This window comes from Dromaius novaehollandiae, chromosome 10, assembly GCF_036370855.1.
Source record: "Dromaius novaehollandiae isolate bDroNov1 chromosome 10, bDroNov1.hap1, whole genome shotgun sequence".
NCBI lineage: Eukaryota > Metazoa > Chordata > Aves > Casuariiformes > Dromaiidae > Dromaius > Dromaius novaehollandiae.
In genome coordinates this window covers 16,555,826-16,570,693 of record NC_088107.1, presented here as the reverse complement: position 1 = coordinate 16,570,693, position 14,868 = coordinate 16,555,826, and the positions used below count along the sequence as shown (strand labels likewise).

At 39.4% G+C, this 14,868-nt stretch overlaps 1 protein-coding gene across 1 annotated transcript in view; it reads right to left on the bottom strand.

Annotated features, from left to right (window-relative positions):
• MYZAP (myocardial zonula adherens protein) overlaps window positions 1-14,868 on the bottom strand; it is a 59,122-nt gene that overhangs the window by 22,695 nt on the left and 21,559 nt on the right. The window contains exons 7-10 of the mRNA XM_064517428.1: window positions 12,382-12,507; window positions 11,384-11,512; window positions 9,062-9,147; window positions 6,641-6,746 (exon numbers count right to left, since the gene is read on the bottom strand). Of these exons, the coding sequence (XP_064373498.1) occupies window positions 6,641-6,746; window positions 9,062-9,147; window positions 11,384-11,512; window positions 12,382-12,507 (447 nt within the window). The remainder of the gene's footprint in view (window positions 1-6,640; window positions 6,747-9,061; window positions 9,148-11,383; window positions 11,513-12,381; window positions 12,508-14,868) is intronic.

The window sequence follows — 14,868 nt, the reverse complement described above, 5'->3', positions numbered from 1 at the left end:
GTCTCAGGCTTAATAAGGCCTCAGCACTTCTTTCCAAGCTCTCTCCTTCTTGTCACTGACCTACTGTTGACCACCACTATACTTTTGCCTCTGTTTTAAAGTTCAAGATCATCACTCGCAAACTCTTTCTACCTCCAGATTATCACCTTATCTTGTAGCATCTCCCAGATAATTCAATTCCTCTTGTCCATCGCCTTAGGGAAGATATGTTTCTTTCTCACTGCTGCACCTTATATGGTCTCCAATGTCTCCTGAAATACCAGACAAGATTGTCATGGTACTTGCATGGACTGTGTAAATACTTCTGGGAAGAGTTCAACTTCTGAATGCATCTTGCTCCATCAACGAACCAAACTTTATTCCAGTAAAGACTGAAAGCTGGATGCACAAGTCAAGAGCATTAAACCGACTTCCTGATAGACCATCTAAGAAGAATAGTCAAGAAGAGAATTGTGAGACCTAAAAGAAATGTAGAATCCTTCTCTAAAGAAATGCTGGAGAAGCGAGTAGTGAAATTAGAAGGGAAATCAAGACAAAGTAATTACAGCAGAAAGAAATATAGTCTTAAAAGAGAGTGAAAGTTGTGCCCAATTGTAGAGCTTTCATAAGGAAAGTGAAATAGCAAGCTTTATTTTATTCTGTCTACTCAGTCACAGTACTGGAGGCTTGAAATACACATTGATCCATTGAATTGGAACAGATCCAGCTGTTACATAAACTCAGTCAACATTTACCTCTTGAAATTATCATCCATTAATTTAAAATATTTATCAGAACATGACATAAAATATACTTAAGTATTATATATTATTCAAGTATTGTGTATTTTCCTTATTCATCTACCATTAATGGATCTGGCATCTGTAACACTGATACACAGACATGAACCAACTGGTCATAAATATGACTAAACACAGGACAAACACTTATTACATTATACAAAACAAGAAAGGCAAGACGTTACAACATCAGCCTGAACTCTCAGACATAGCTGCTGTACAGGGAAAGATTTTACTCCAGAGTCCACTGTTTCATTGGACCTTAAGTGATACTTATCAGAGCCTAGACAACAGTATTGAATTTTTTTTCAAGTATATAACAAAGTAGGTAGGAATGAGCATCTTTTCCTTTAAACTGCTTTAGTCACCCCTCAATACTTTTGTTCTAGCATTTTAAAATTCCTACTACATATAAAGAAAAAGTGACAACTTAGTAACTGACTTAAGTTATTGCACTTATATAAGAGAGCTTCCTAAGCTAGTGAGCTATATGAATACATTACATCAGTCTTTGATGTGTGTCTGTTGCTAAAGCAGGCCCATAGGGCCTAGATGTCCTAATGGGTTATAAATACCTGCACATTGGCTAACAGTTCAACCCACCTTATTAAGAGCTACCTTAGTAATGTGCAAGTCTTCTAATTAATGACTTGACCAGGAAATCCCCAGCTGAGAAAGCTGATGCTGTGCATGTAGAAACACTCTCCCCAAACACCAGCAGTGATTCTATTTTTGCCAATAGATAAGCAATGCATTGCATTGCTCAAGTCCACCGAGGCAGTCCAAACACATCGGATTTTGGGGGGAGTGGGAGTGGTATTTATGTGCTGCTGTTTATCTTTGGCATCTGTCACTGATAATTCCATCTTCTCATCTTCTGTTTCTGTGTGGCTTCTTTTACTTGAACTAAAATTGAAACTGTACCTCTATATTAAGACTGGGATATTTTGCAATGCATCTGGAGTTGGAATATCTTGACAGACAAATTTTCAGCTGGTTAAGTCTTTGCTGGGGAAATTTCTTCTTTATTCCACATTCGTGCAGTACAATGGATCTTCTGTATTTGTGATACCATTTGCTTGCTAGCAGGCAATATATAAACTTTCATGCAAGCGTCTTCCACAACAGAACAGGATACAGCTTCTCTCTGGTGTTTGGTCACCATTTATTATCCAAGGAATCTGAGACTAAAGGTGGAGAACAGCTCATGGGCCATGACCTAGAGACAGTTCAATTCAGTAGTTAGGGGAATTTCATGTGAAATCTGAGTTCTGTAAATAATCTCTTGCCATGGAATCAAATATGCTTTTCTCCTTTCAGTCACTTTCAGAACAGCTCCTTACATCTGTATCTACTCACTAGCCTTGCTTACAAATGTAGATGTTTGTTTTCTTCCCTCTCCTGCTTCTTAGCAATGAAACACTTACATATAAGCTTTTTGCGCCATGAAAATGCGATCCATTTCTATTGCACAAACTTCAAAACTAAAGCTCTCTTAAATCTCTCCAGCTTTGGAATGAAGATCAAGTCAGGAAATATTTCTGTTGTTGCTGATTTAAATTTTGTATTTCTTTTGAAGTTTTAGTGAAGACACTAAACAGTCTCCCATCTCCTACACCGGCACAGACAGATAAACAGATTGACGATATAGAATATAAAAGAGCGAGCTTTTACTCATCCATCTGAACAACAGCAATTTCAGTCCCTAAGGAAACAACATGGTAGTAGCTTCCCACATCCTCCCACAGGGCCTCTACAGGCATCTGCCTGCCCAGTTGAGTCCCTGCTCTTGAGCCCCCTTGGTGGAAGACTTGAAGCTTGGGTCTTTCCGCCTTTCACACTGGGAGTCCTGCTGCGAGCTCTGCCTCTGACCAAACAGGCTTTTTCCTGAGCTGCCTCAGAAAGCCTGTCGCTGCCCAGCTGTACTTTAAGATGGCTAGAAAAGAGAGCAAAAAGAAGACTAAAGGGAGAAACTAACCGAGTCTACCATTATTAATTTCATAGATTTCACCACTGAGTGTGAGTGATCTACTCTGTCTCTTCTCACTCTTTTTGAAAGCCAGAAGTGTACAAAGAGTATGAGAACAGAGTTTGGGTTTCTGCACATCTGCCAGTGCAGGTCCTTCACTTCCAACCATCAGCACTCCATGTGAAATGTCCTGCACCAAGCTGGGAACAAACAGGTTCATTTAACAAACAAGTTCAACACTGCGAAAAACCTGTTCATCTTAAATCATCTGTAATGAGAGCATCGGGCTGTAAGACTGTGCAGGAGAACCTTCTGGTCAGCTGCTCTTCTAACCAGCTGCAGCCTCAGTTCCCACAGTGGAGAATCCCTATGTGGCCCCAAAATTGCTGTGACTGGGATGAAGGCTTTAATACTCTTTTCCTCCATGGCCTCCTACATTTGGTGCTCTCTGCCAGCTTCCCCTTTCATGCCCACCTACGTTAGGGCTGACTGCAGCCTTCTAACTCATTTTTAAATGCCATCAAAGCCAGCAATAGAGGTGTTAGAGCTACCCAATGCACCACAAGACTCCACTAAAAAGCATCTTTTTCACTTCCTTCTGACTGCTTCTGACCCTTCAGGATGCCTCACATCCTTCACTTGCTAAGGGTCTGTCATCTTTCCCTAAAAATGGCCTGAAAAGGAATCTATTTTGTGAATTTTCAGCCACAAAACTCTTCTCTGTACTTCTTCAGCTTTGAGAGTTCTCCATATGAGTTTGAAGTAGCATATCTTGTTTGTTCAGCAGCCCTTTCAAATGGGGTTCATTGCTGCTGCTGTGCTTTGTTTAAATTGGAGATGCTAACAGCACAAACCTGTTGCTGTTTACACTGAAAGAATAAACTCCCATTTACACTTCAAATCTGTATCTGAATATACTAAGATGAATACTTTTACTAAATAAAGTTCATTCTGTAGTCAAGTAAGCAGATGCTGTCCCATCGTGCTTACCTGGTTCGTATAGTATGTTTTGGGTCAGCTTCTGACAAAAGCACTGCTGATAATTTTGACTTTTTACATTCTTTCCACTACTGTTGTGGGTTTTCCAGGTTAGCCTGTTCTCAGTCTATTCTCATGCCACAGGGAAGGTAAGCAAAGCAGGCTTCCTAGATGCTTTGGTCATTCTTTCTCAATTACATTATTTAAATACAAGTTATTGATCATTGTAGTACCTTCAGAAACCTTAAGATCAAACATAACTTTATAGATACCAGCTATTGTTGCACTAATGAGTAACACAGCATTTCTGTGACTCTTCTAGATATTCCTAGCTATTATACTGTGTATTAGGTTAAATTTAATGCAGAGAGATGTGAGTTCAAATACACTTTGATGAACATGTTTTCTGGGATTTAAATAGTAGCACAATTCCAAAATCTTCTCTATTTACTATATAAAGTATATTTTAGTGCTACTGCTCACTAGTTTTTAATTTTCCTCCAAAACAGTGTCTTCAGAGCACATTCCCTTTCAACATCCTAGCTTTTAAGAAGTATTTTTGGTCTGATCTCTCAGCATCTGTGGCATAGTAAGTGATGCTGAAAGTCAGCCTAAGAATTCTGTTCTAACATTTACTTGCAGAGGCAAAAAAGCATGACAAATACCATGCATGGGTAGCTCAGGTATTTAAAGGGATGCACATCTGCAGTGCTCTTTATCTTCTGCATGCTGGACAGCTGCTCCATTTTGTACCCAGACAGAGCTGCTATTTGTAGGCTTTTAATTAAAAGAGTTCAGTTTAAAATAGAGCACGCGAGCAACACTGTAGAGATTTTGTGAAACAGAGTACTACAAACACCATGGATAGCACAAGATTAAAAATCCCAAAGTGCCAATTTGCTTGGCACTGTCTAACCTGATCAAACCTCTTCTACAGGAGTCATTAGGTAGCTCACTAACCAAGACATAGATATTGTTACTGGTGTACATGTAGCTCTTAAGGAAACCGCTTAAAAAGAAAAACTAAAATATACATGGACTAAAAGAGAAAAATATAGTCCCTACAGCTACATGGCAATAAAAGAATTCTACAGAGATTGAACCGATACTGAAAATCAGGTAGTCAGACATCAGCTAAAAGCAAACATACTTGAAAGTTAAGAGAGTTAGTCATCTCACATTCTACTCTTTAAAATACGATAACCAAATGTATGAAAAGGCTTGCTGTGCAGATGAAGGCACTAACAGAGATATTATTACAAGGAATGATCAAGCTAAACACACTCATTATAACTGATATTTATGAAATAAAAGTCACTGGCCCAATCTTTATGCGTGCTTTTGCCAACATACTCCATGGAATTGAAAGCATTTGTTATACCAACTCTGCCCACTAGAGGTCAAGTTATACTGAGCAGTTTACTATGCATTTGGCAATAAAGAAGAAAGCTTAGGCCATCATCCTCATATTATCAGAATCATCTGGTTGCCACAGATAGCACGAAGTGACAAGTCCTCTAGTACTTTTGGTTTGAAAAAAGAGAAGCCCATAAAGTGATAGTTGGCTTACGCAGACATGAAACAGCCTCTGGATAAATTGTTTGTTCCAGTGAGCCATTACTTAAAGAGACATGATTATTAGATTGGAGATGGATTCCTTAGTAGAATATTGTTGTATAAAGATTTTCAGTCCAGTTTTAGACTACCTGCCATGTTGCTTGAAAATTGGGAAAATTGCAAGCTGGACTAGAAACAAAACCGTAAATCTTTATATCAGTCTTCTGTACTGAGGATATGACAGAAGAACTTTAACACAAAATGATAGATGCTTTTAAGTTACTTTTGCATCCCACTTTTTTTCCTGCTGTTTTTGCATCCTTCTGCGTGCAAGACAGGATCGCTCAGTATCACATATCCGATTATACAGCAGGACTACCTCAGAATCTTACAGCCAACTTATAAAACAGGATAGATATAGGTAAAAAATTATTATACCACCTCGACAAAAAAAGGAAAAACTTCATGTCTAATCAGAAACCCTATGATAGCAAATCATTAAACATGAACATATGAATTGAGAAAGAATGCCTTAGATTATAATCAGTTCCAAATATTTGGTATTGTGGATGTTGGATATCCAAACACAAATGAAATTCAATCCTCCCCCCACTCAAGGTATGTCACTAATGCCTACCATCTCTGCAGTCTCAGTATAATAGTGATGCCCATCTGCTTTGTGAAGCTCTAATTTAAACTTAATCTACCTATTTCCCATATCACACTGTTTCTCTGGAAACAGAGAAAAGTTTGCAATCACAGCCTTCTCCTGGCTGCTGGAACAGTTCCTGGGCATACAGGTGGGCAGCAAGTTTAAGTGGCTTTCTAGAAGAAAACTGCTTAAAACTTTTTGGAAAATTAGATCAGGGAAGCACAAGAGTGATGAAAAAGTGCTTTTGTGCCTCTATTTCTGTGAAGAACCACATTAAAAAAAATTAAAAAAAGCAGCTAATGCCTGAAACAGAAGTGCTTTTGTACAGGAAGGAAACAAATCTATTTTACTTACTACTTCCACCCCTAATGACTAGTCTGCATTGTTTCTTCAGTTACCCTCTGAATGCTTCAAATTAAGTTGTATTTCCTGAACTACCATAAAGAGCTCCAGAATTAGAGTTAGCCTAAAGATCACAGTATATAACCTAAAACAGTGGTTATATAAACTGGATTAAATTGCTTTCACCTAATCTTTCTGCTTCACTAGGTCCAGATGCTTAACTCATGCTTAACTCTTCTATTGCCTCTTGTAACTATGGTGGTATAGGGAAGTCTTACACAGCACACAGCTCTCTTTGGGTTTTGTACTGAAAAAATTAGCATCCCCCAAGGACTCGAAATACATTGTTTTACAAAATCTCACCTCCTCAACCATGTGCTTGACTTTCTTCTGTTGGCAGTGGACCATATCATCCAAATGTTTGATTCGCTCCCTTAGGCTAGCTGCTACCTCCTCCAGATGCTGTGACCTAGCAGAAAATGGAAAAATTAAGCACATTAAGTGGGGAGCTATGCAGTCTAAGCAAAACAAGAACCCCCACTATCTCACCATGAATCAGGAAGACTAGGTCAAGAGGTACCTCACTAGCAAGTCAAATTCCACTAACAGATGTCACTTTTATTTGTCTAAAGTACATTTTAATGGCAGTCTTTCAGTCAAAGTGTCTGTCCCCACCCAAGTTAGCTCACCTTTGTCTTACATACTGGCTTGCTTACTCACAGCTCGAAGTGCTGACAATTAAATAAGGCGAGAAGCTCATCTCCTTGAGATGTCTCTTTTCCTTGAAGTGAAAGGCATTTAGACAAGTAGATCTCTATCACTAGAAAGGCACACTGATTCTGACCTATTACTGCCTGCAAACTTTGGGGGAATACATACTAAATAATCAGGAAGCACATCTGCTGGTATCCTTCTAAGTGCCTTCCGACTACAGAGCAGCCTTGGGTCAACGATTTGGCATAGCTGCCAACAGCAGCAGAACACTAACTGGAAGAGTATTAACTCATCAACAGTCAGCAGTAATTGCTGTGGTTGTTTTAAGTTTACATGTGTGAATCTGTAGATAGACTCTGGATTTCTTCAAATCCACTCTACACAGAAGTTGAACACCCACAGGACTCCTGCCACAAGCTGATTTGGCAGCCTGACAGAAAAGTAGTTTTAGAACGTGCAAAGGAACAGAAGGCAAGGTTTTTAATAAGTTTTTGGCATGTTGGCCATGGGAGCCTCCATTTTTATCTGAATGTACAATTCCTGAAATTATTAAAAGAAAGCAGTCTCTTGCCTGCAAAATAAATTCCTCTACTCCTAGGTTCAAGTCTAAAGAGAATTTGAGAAGTGGAGGAGGGGAATCAAAAACAAAAAAGCTTTCTCATCTTGCACTGTGAACAGCAGATGAAAGTGCTGAAGCTGCAAACAGAACAACCATTTTAAGGCAAAGCAGCAGATGACACACTGTATGACACAATTCTAATGAATGACTGAATTGTAGGCTGTTCCCCCCCACACACAAGAAAGAGTCCCTATTAAGAGTAAGGTACTCTACAGAACTGTAACTGCAGCACTTTGATAAAGACTCAGAATCAAGACATTGCTGTAGGTTTTTCAATCCTGCATGATATGGCAAAAAACACAATTTGTATTTTGATTACAACTGTAACATATATTTGGTCTCTCAAACATGCAGAATTTTAAACTCTGGTAGCAACAGAGCAACAGACCAGAGGCTCATTCTCACCGGGGGATCAGAGGGACAGTCAGGGGCTGGGGGCAGACAGGTGACCAAGGAATAGACTTCAGCATCTAAACCCCGACTGCTTTCTTGCATTGTACAGATCGCAACTGCTTGCTTGTTTGCTTGCCCTGCACAGGTTCCTGCCTGAGCATTGCATCTGCCTTTTTTACTGCAGCATACTCTCCATGCTGAGTGGGTAGGGCAGGCTTCACTGAAGGGAGAAGAGTACCTGTTACCCAAAGGTGAAGGAAGAAGGCAATTATCTTCGATCTCCATGTTCTGTGTTAATGGAACATCTGTATACTTGAGGTTGTTATTTTAACTGGCTGATGTGAAAAGCTGTTATTACCCTGAAACCAGCTAAACTGGTCACAGACCCATACAATTAGGCCTGGAGATGCTCTGGGCAGGGACTTCCTTTTATGTATATACTTCCTACAGAACAGCGGGATGCCAAAATCTTAAAACTGAGTTTCTGGGTGCCACAGAAATATAAGTAGTAATCAAGTATGATTATTCAGTCTCTGCTTATAATTCATCTTTACTCACACAATTAGTGTCATATAAATAAGCCTTTGAGAGCACTGGATGCAATTCCAATTCCAATGCCGGTTACACTACTTCAGTGCTGGATAGGTTTCTCTTGAAACTTTGCCTCTGCCTCAGCTTCAAACTTGTCTTTGCCTGGCCATGGTGGTCTGCCAGTCTCAAAAAATTAGCAATGGATGCATGTGCCATCGGTGGGTACCACAGTGTGCCCAGGCACCACCATGCCACTAGATCCTCCTAAGCCTCATGCTTTCCACAACAACCATTTACAGTAGTCTAATTGCCAAGAGCATCGCCCTCACCTGCCCCAAATAACTTCACAGTATTTCTGCACTGTGATACCACATGCCAGAGTCTTCCACACCTTCATTTTATTCATTCAGCTGGACAATCCCTACTAAATTACAATTTTAAAGTTAGTAAAATGTGTCTTCAAAAACAAAGAGAATCCTAAAGTTTCCTAGCTATGCTGGAAGTTCCAGAATTAAGACAGATCTCACCTCTCACTGTCCGAGTTAGTTTCAGATTTTGCTCCTGATATTTGTATTTCATTTAGTTCCAGTTGTTTTTGCAGCTGGTGACGCTCCTAAACAACAAGAAATGTTATCCTTCAGTTCTCCACATGTTAAAATGTAAAGGCTTAACTAAGCACATTTCACTGCAATTCAAAAGATCGTTTGTGAATTTAAAATAGAAACTAAAACAAAATTTACAGCTGTCACACAGGATCCCTGCATTTCCTATAGCCCAGGAGAACCGAATACAAATAATAAAATCAAATTCCCAAATAAGCATGAAAATAAGATCAGTGTTTTCAATTTCCCATTTGAAGACATACAGTTGCTCTTGAAACTGAAATTTTTGAATAAAGACCTGAGTCATCACCATCCTTAATTACATGAGTGTCAAATTGCCATGTTATCCCTCCAAAAAGATCTCTCAATCCAAGGCAGAGATGAAATGTACTGCTCTATTTTCTTCCCCAAAATGTCCCTATTTATTTTTAGGTATCCACCAGCATTTTGCTTGTGAAGATCTATGACCACTTGGAGACTGACTCAACACAAATTAACACGAGTCTGCTATTCACTTTAATTGGACTTTAATGGAGGCATTCAATTTTACTCTGCAAGTATCAGCTGGATAACAGCAAATTAAACAACCAACATGAATAAGCTCATCTATACTTTAAGAACTATACTGCAATCCTTTACTCACTGCATAATACTTACAAGTTGTGGGCTGAAGCCCAGATGAAGTCTACTAAAGGGGCCACTAAAGGGGCACATTAAGCTAAATCGATTCCTCAGTGTTATCACTAATTCAACTAATAGACTTGCATGAATTGGACAAAAGAGGCTCAAATAAACGTACATGGGACTAACCAGTCAATCCAACAAGACTGGCTTATAAACATCTATTTCTCAATAATATCAAATATTTACTGTATTAAACTAAAGTTGGTTAAAAATACTTAACATGGAAGAACAGAGTACTGTATTCTCTCCGCTTATTAGAATTTTCCAGTATGTTCTTCACTTCTGTATTTTAGATAGCAAGGCCCAGATCTTTAAAGATAATGAGATGCCTGCTATTGAATGAAATGACAGACACCAAAGTACATCTAAGAGCACCAGAGTCTTTTAGAAGGACCATTCTTATCCCTTTTAGAGTGAGACTATTCAGTCTAAGGACTAAACAATAACATTCATTCTCAATTAGGTGAATGACCCCAGAAAATGAAGAGGAAATTCCACTGTAACTGTTAGATACAGGGGAGGTAAACCCGTTCCAGATATCTGAGAACGTCCAACAAATGAGGTTCAGATAATAAAGTATACTACGTGGAAAGAGGTATTGTGATACTCTGTGGCTTAACAATACTTTAAAATAATCATCATCTGAAAAACAGTGTGAGTTTTGCCCTGGAGCAAAGTCCATAGAAGAGAAGAAAGGCAGGGCAGGAAATAAAAAGAAGCGACTGCTACAACTAGTTTTACAGTAGTGCTGCCAACGTCACAAGGAGAGTGTCTCAAAGCATTTCGACTTTCAGAGGTTTAAAAGTCAATTGTAAAAAACTGCTCTCAACTACAGTTTGGTAAAGAATATTTAGCCAGGGAGAGAAATAATTGAAAGTGTTTTAATGCTGGCAGGAAAGGAAGAACCTAGAGCTTGGATTAAGAGGCAGTAAAAACTGACTGTTTTTCTCCCCTTCCCAAAATACTGTAATTGAAACCAGTAAGATATCTGCATAAACGATTAAAAGCCCTCTACAAGCCACAAAAATCTGAAGTCAAAATTTCAAAACCTTTCAGTCTGAAGCCTTCGGTTTAGCATTTTGTCCAAATGTGGAGAAACTTGGAGATGCAATTCCAATTATTTAGCTATAGATAGCTAAATAATAAGGTAGACTCCTAATTAAATTACATTTTAGTGGACCTACCAACAGCATTTCTAAGAGACTTTGGGTCATTTATGGGCACTAGTTCATTTGGCTCAGGAGACCTTGTAGACTCGAGGAGGACAGAATGGCCTTTTAAAACTCATTCTTTAAAATGATGGTTTACTAAATAAACCCTCACACCTTAAGCAGCCCTGACTGTAAACACCAGAAGACAGACAGAAGAACCACTTACAAGTGTCTCCTTGGTAGTCCAGGTGCATACTTATATGAATACAGTAACTAAGTGAGATATAAACAGCAATAGCATGTCATGGAGCAGGGTACTGAGTAGCAGGCAACACATACACACACAAAAAATCAAACTCCTTCCTGTACTTCTCCATTTCCTTCAAAGCAAGTGAACAACTAACTCTCATACCTCTTCCATGCGTTCAATCAGCCGATCCAGCTCACCAATTCTCTGGTCTTTCTCCTGTATGCTTGTTTCTGTAATCTGCACCTTCCTATTTGCCTCTTCAATAGCCTTCAGAAGTCGATTTGTTTCCTCCTTCAAAGAAAGACATTTACAGCCATATTAACATACAGCATATAACTGTGGAATAAAAATTTTTAGGCCACAGAGTCAGGCTAATAGTTCTGAAGCAGAATTCATAAAACTTTTCACTACACCTGCCCTAGAAGTCTGGAAGATTTGTGACCCTAAAAGTGAATACTATAGAATATTCTATAGAGTATAAAAGATTTGGGGCACTTTGAAGTGCCCATAGGTACTTGTAAAACATGATTATGAAAGTCTGAGAAAAGTGCTTACACATTTCTTGGATGTTTGTTCTCCCTTCTGAGGATACATGCTAAGTTACAGCAGGAAAAAACATGCTACTCCAGAAAATAGTATTTTAAACAGCAAAGTTTGCTAGGTTCAGCTCTGTACTTTTCTCACATGTAAAACAATATGAATGAAAAGAGGCAAGAGAATCTACCTTCAGTTTCAGTAGTTATCTATCTTTGTCTATCAGGTAGAAAAACACAAACTGCGAATAGAAAGGTTTTACATGTGGTGGAGGGAAGTGGGAGACAGGAAGAGTTCTTGCCCCAGTAGCATCCAGGTAAGTTGACTTTTTCCATCCTTAAACTATCACTAAAACCAGACATTATATTTTACACTTCCAGAGAATCAGAAGTAAAAAACAACTAACTTAATTTCAAGTTTTGAAATTTACATCGTCATTACTACGATTGTGTTTGAGCACATTCTTTTGTCAGCCTTAGACCTCCAATAGCTTGCAAAGCTTGGTAATGGTGGCATGACAAATCACAGAGACTGCAGTGAAGAAATGTATGTCAGCTCTGGAGTATTAGGTGATTGAGAAGCGATGCCCAAGCTGAGTGCCACTCTTGCAGATGGGCTGTACATACTAGGAGGATTTCTTTCTCAGCTTTATGTTTCTGCTCCTCTTCTCGCATTTTTTCCTCATACTGACTATACAGTTTTCTTGTCATTTCTCTCATGACTTCAGCATTGGCTTCTTGCGATGATTCCACCTATGAGAGGGGGCAGAGAGAAATGCACAGTTGATCCACAAGTCACTAGAGCACTGCTGGCAGCAAGAGAAAGGAGCTCACATAATGCGGGGACGGCACCTTGAGCTTCAGTCCCACCTTGTTGTAAAGCTCATGCTGCTGCAGCAGTTTTCATTGGCATCCAGACCATTTAAAATATTCCTCCAGTCTAGAAGTCATTCAGATTTGTACAATGCACAGTTACATCAAGTTTCAGGTTGCCTGAATTTAACTGGCCGTTGCTTAGCCAAGACCAGGCCACTCCTCTGCAGTCAGCCCTTCCGTAACAGCCTCCCAGTTACTCAGTTTGCTCCCCATTGAAAAATAAAGTCTTCCCTCATATTACAAAAGTGTAGGTTAGAAATGGTCTAGACTCAACTCCTGTTTCTAAATGGCCGTGAACTCTCAAAGTGATGCTTACTTTACGCTGAGCCTAAGTATGGGTTGCTAACTGTAAGCTGCACCCTCCCTCCTCTCTCTTGCTTTTTCCTGCAGTGTTATTTGTGCAGGCACAGAACTAGGGTGACCATAAAGCAAACTAGATCAGGGAACAGATCTGGCTGAAAAATAATATACCCACAGGTGGGGGAGGGTTAATTTTTAACCACAGGACCAGAAACACTGCTACTGGCACAGGGAAGAGGGCAGGAATAGTTGTTCAGAGACAGGATTTCCCTTTATACTGGTTTAAAATGCTTGCTTGAACCACACCCTCAGTGATTAAACACTAGATAGGACGTTCACAGCTTAAGCCCATCTGCACTGTAAACTTCAATAAAAGCAAAATAAAATACCTTAGCCATAACATAGTTCTCATACTTGAAATGCTGTAAATCAGACAAGGCTATAGGGACGTGCTACAGCGGTGTCGGGGGGGGGGGGGGGGGAAGAACACACTTATCTGGGAGAAGATTACAGTGTTCCCTGCTGGAACCTGTATCGATCACAGCCATGAAATATCTGGCTTTGATGATCAAGTTTTTTTCATTTCAAGGACTGAAAGATTTATTGAACCCTTGCATCTGTCTTGCCCAGTGGGAACCAGATGTTTTACTGCCCTGTAGAATAAAAACAGGGTATGCCATCCTTGGAAAAGAGACCGAACTCTGAAAGACTCCACCTGTACAGCAATCGCCTCCTCCAGCATCTCACCTAGACCTACACCGGTGCAGAGGCAACAGTTTGCACTTTGTGAGAGGGGCTGGAGTTAAATTAAGTTTCAGTACCACATGAAACCTCCAGTGTTACAGGAAGCCTGAAAGAACCACATCATTCAGAAAAGGTCAACAATTCAGCCGTAGAGCCCTTAAGATACACTGAACTTGAACATGATCCCTGACATTGTGTCTCCATCACTCCTTTGCTTATAGTTTGAGCAATGAGAACAGTGAAAACAAGCATAAAATGGAAGATGCAGCAGGGCAGCTGCTATAATATTCTTAAACCTCTCCAACCTCAGCTACTCGGTGCTTCTATGAATAAATCAAACCTAGTAAATAAGAACCATGGGTGTGGTTCTCCTACCCAGGAAATAATCAGGGCGTATGGTAGTTACTGCTTTTCCACTACTAACCCCCTATGCTCTACACCGTCGTCTTACATTCTCCCCTAGAATTAAATCCCAGGTGTGATGGGACATAAAATTTCACTTTTAACTTTCAAAGACAACAGCAAGGTATTTTATCCACTAACTCTGTAATAACACTGCAACTTTGAGGGCCAAATTTAAACACCTTCCTCATTAAGGTAGGGCTCATACCCACATTCTGCTGACCTCAGCGTGCTCAAAGATAAGCATATCCTTAAGCACTCAGCTGAGTTGGGACTTATCTGCTCTTGTCTGCCCTTAGAAGCATGCATACCTTTCCCTGACTTGTTGGTGCATGTCCTTAAGATTACAGTAAAGTCCAAATTTCTGTTTTGAAGTCTAAATAGGATCAGATCAGCTTTCTTCTTTTAATTGGCTTTTCCCTCTTTTTGTTTCCTGCTCACAGTATCAGGCACAAAATATAGCTACTTTTACAAACTTTAAGGCTTCACTATGAAAGGAAATTAGAATATGTACTGTAAGTTGGAATACGCTTCTGTTAGTGTTTTCTCTTTCAGCCATTAATCATTAAGCATGAATATGTCACTAGAGAACTAAAAAGAAACATCTGTTCCAACAAAATTAGACATGAGTAAACTAGCAGTTACAGTGATGAATTCTCATAAACTACTATATCCAAATTATTCTATTTTGAGCAATTTCAAGGGACAAGGGTTTCCAGAAAAGTTTTTTTTTTTTTTTTTTTTTTTTTTAATGAGACTAAAGGAATATATTTGTCAGGAAGGAAGAGAAAA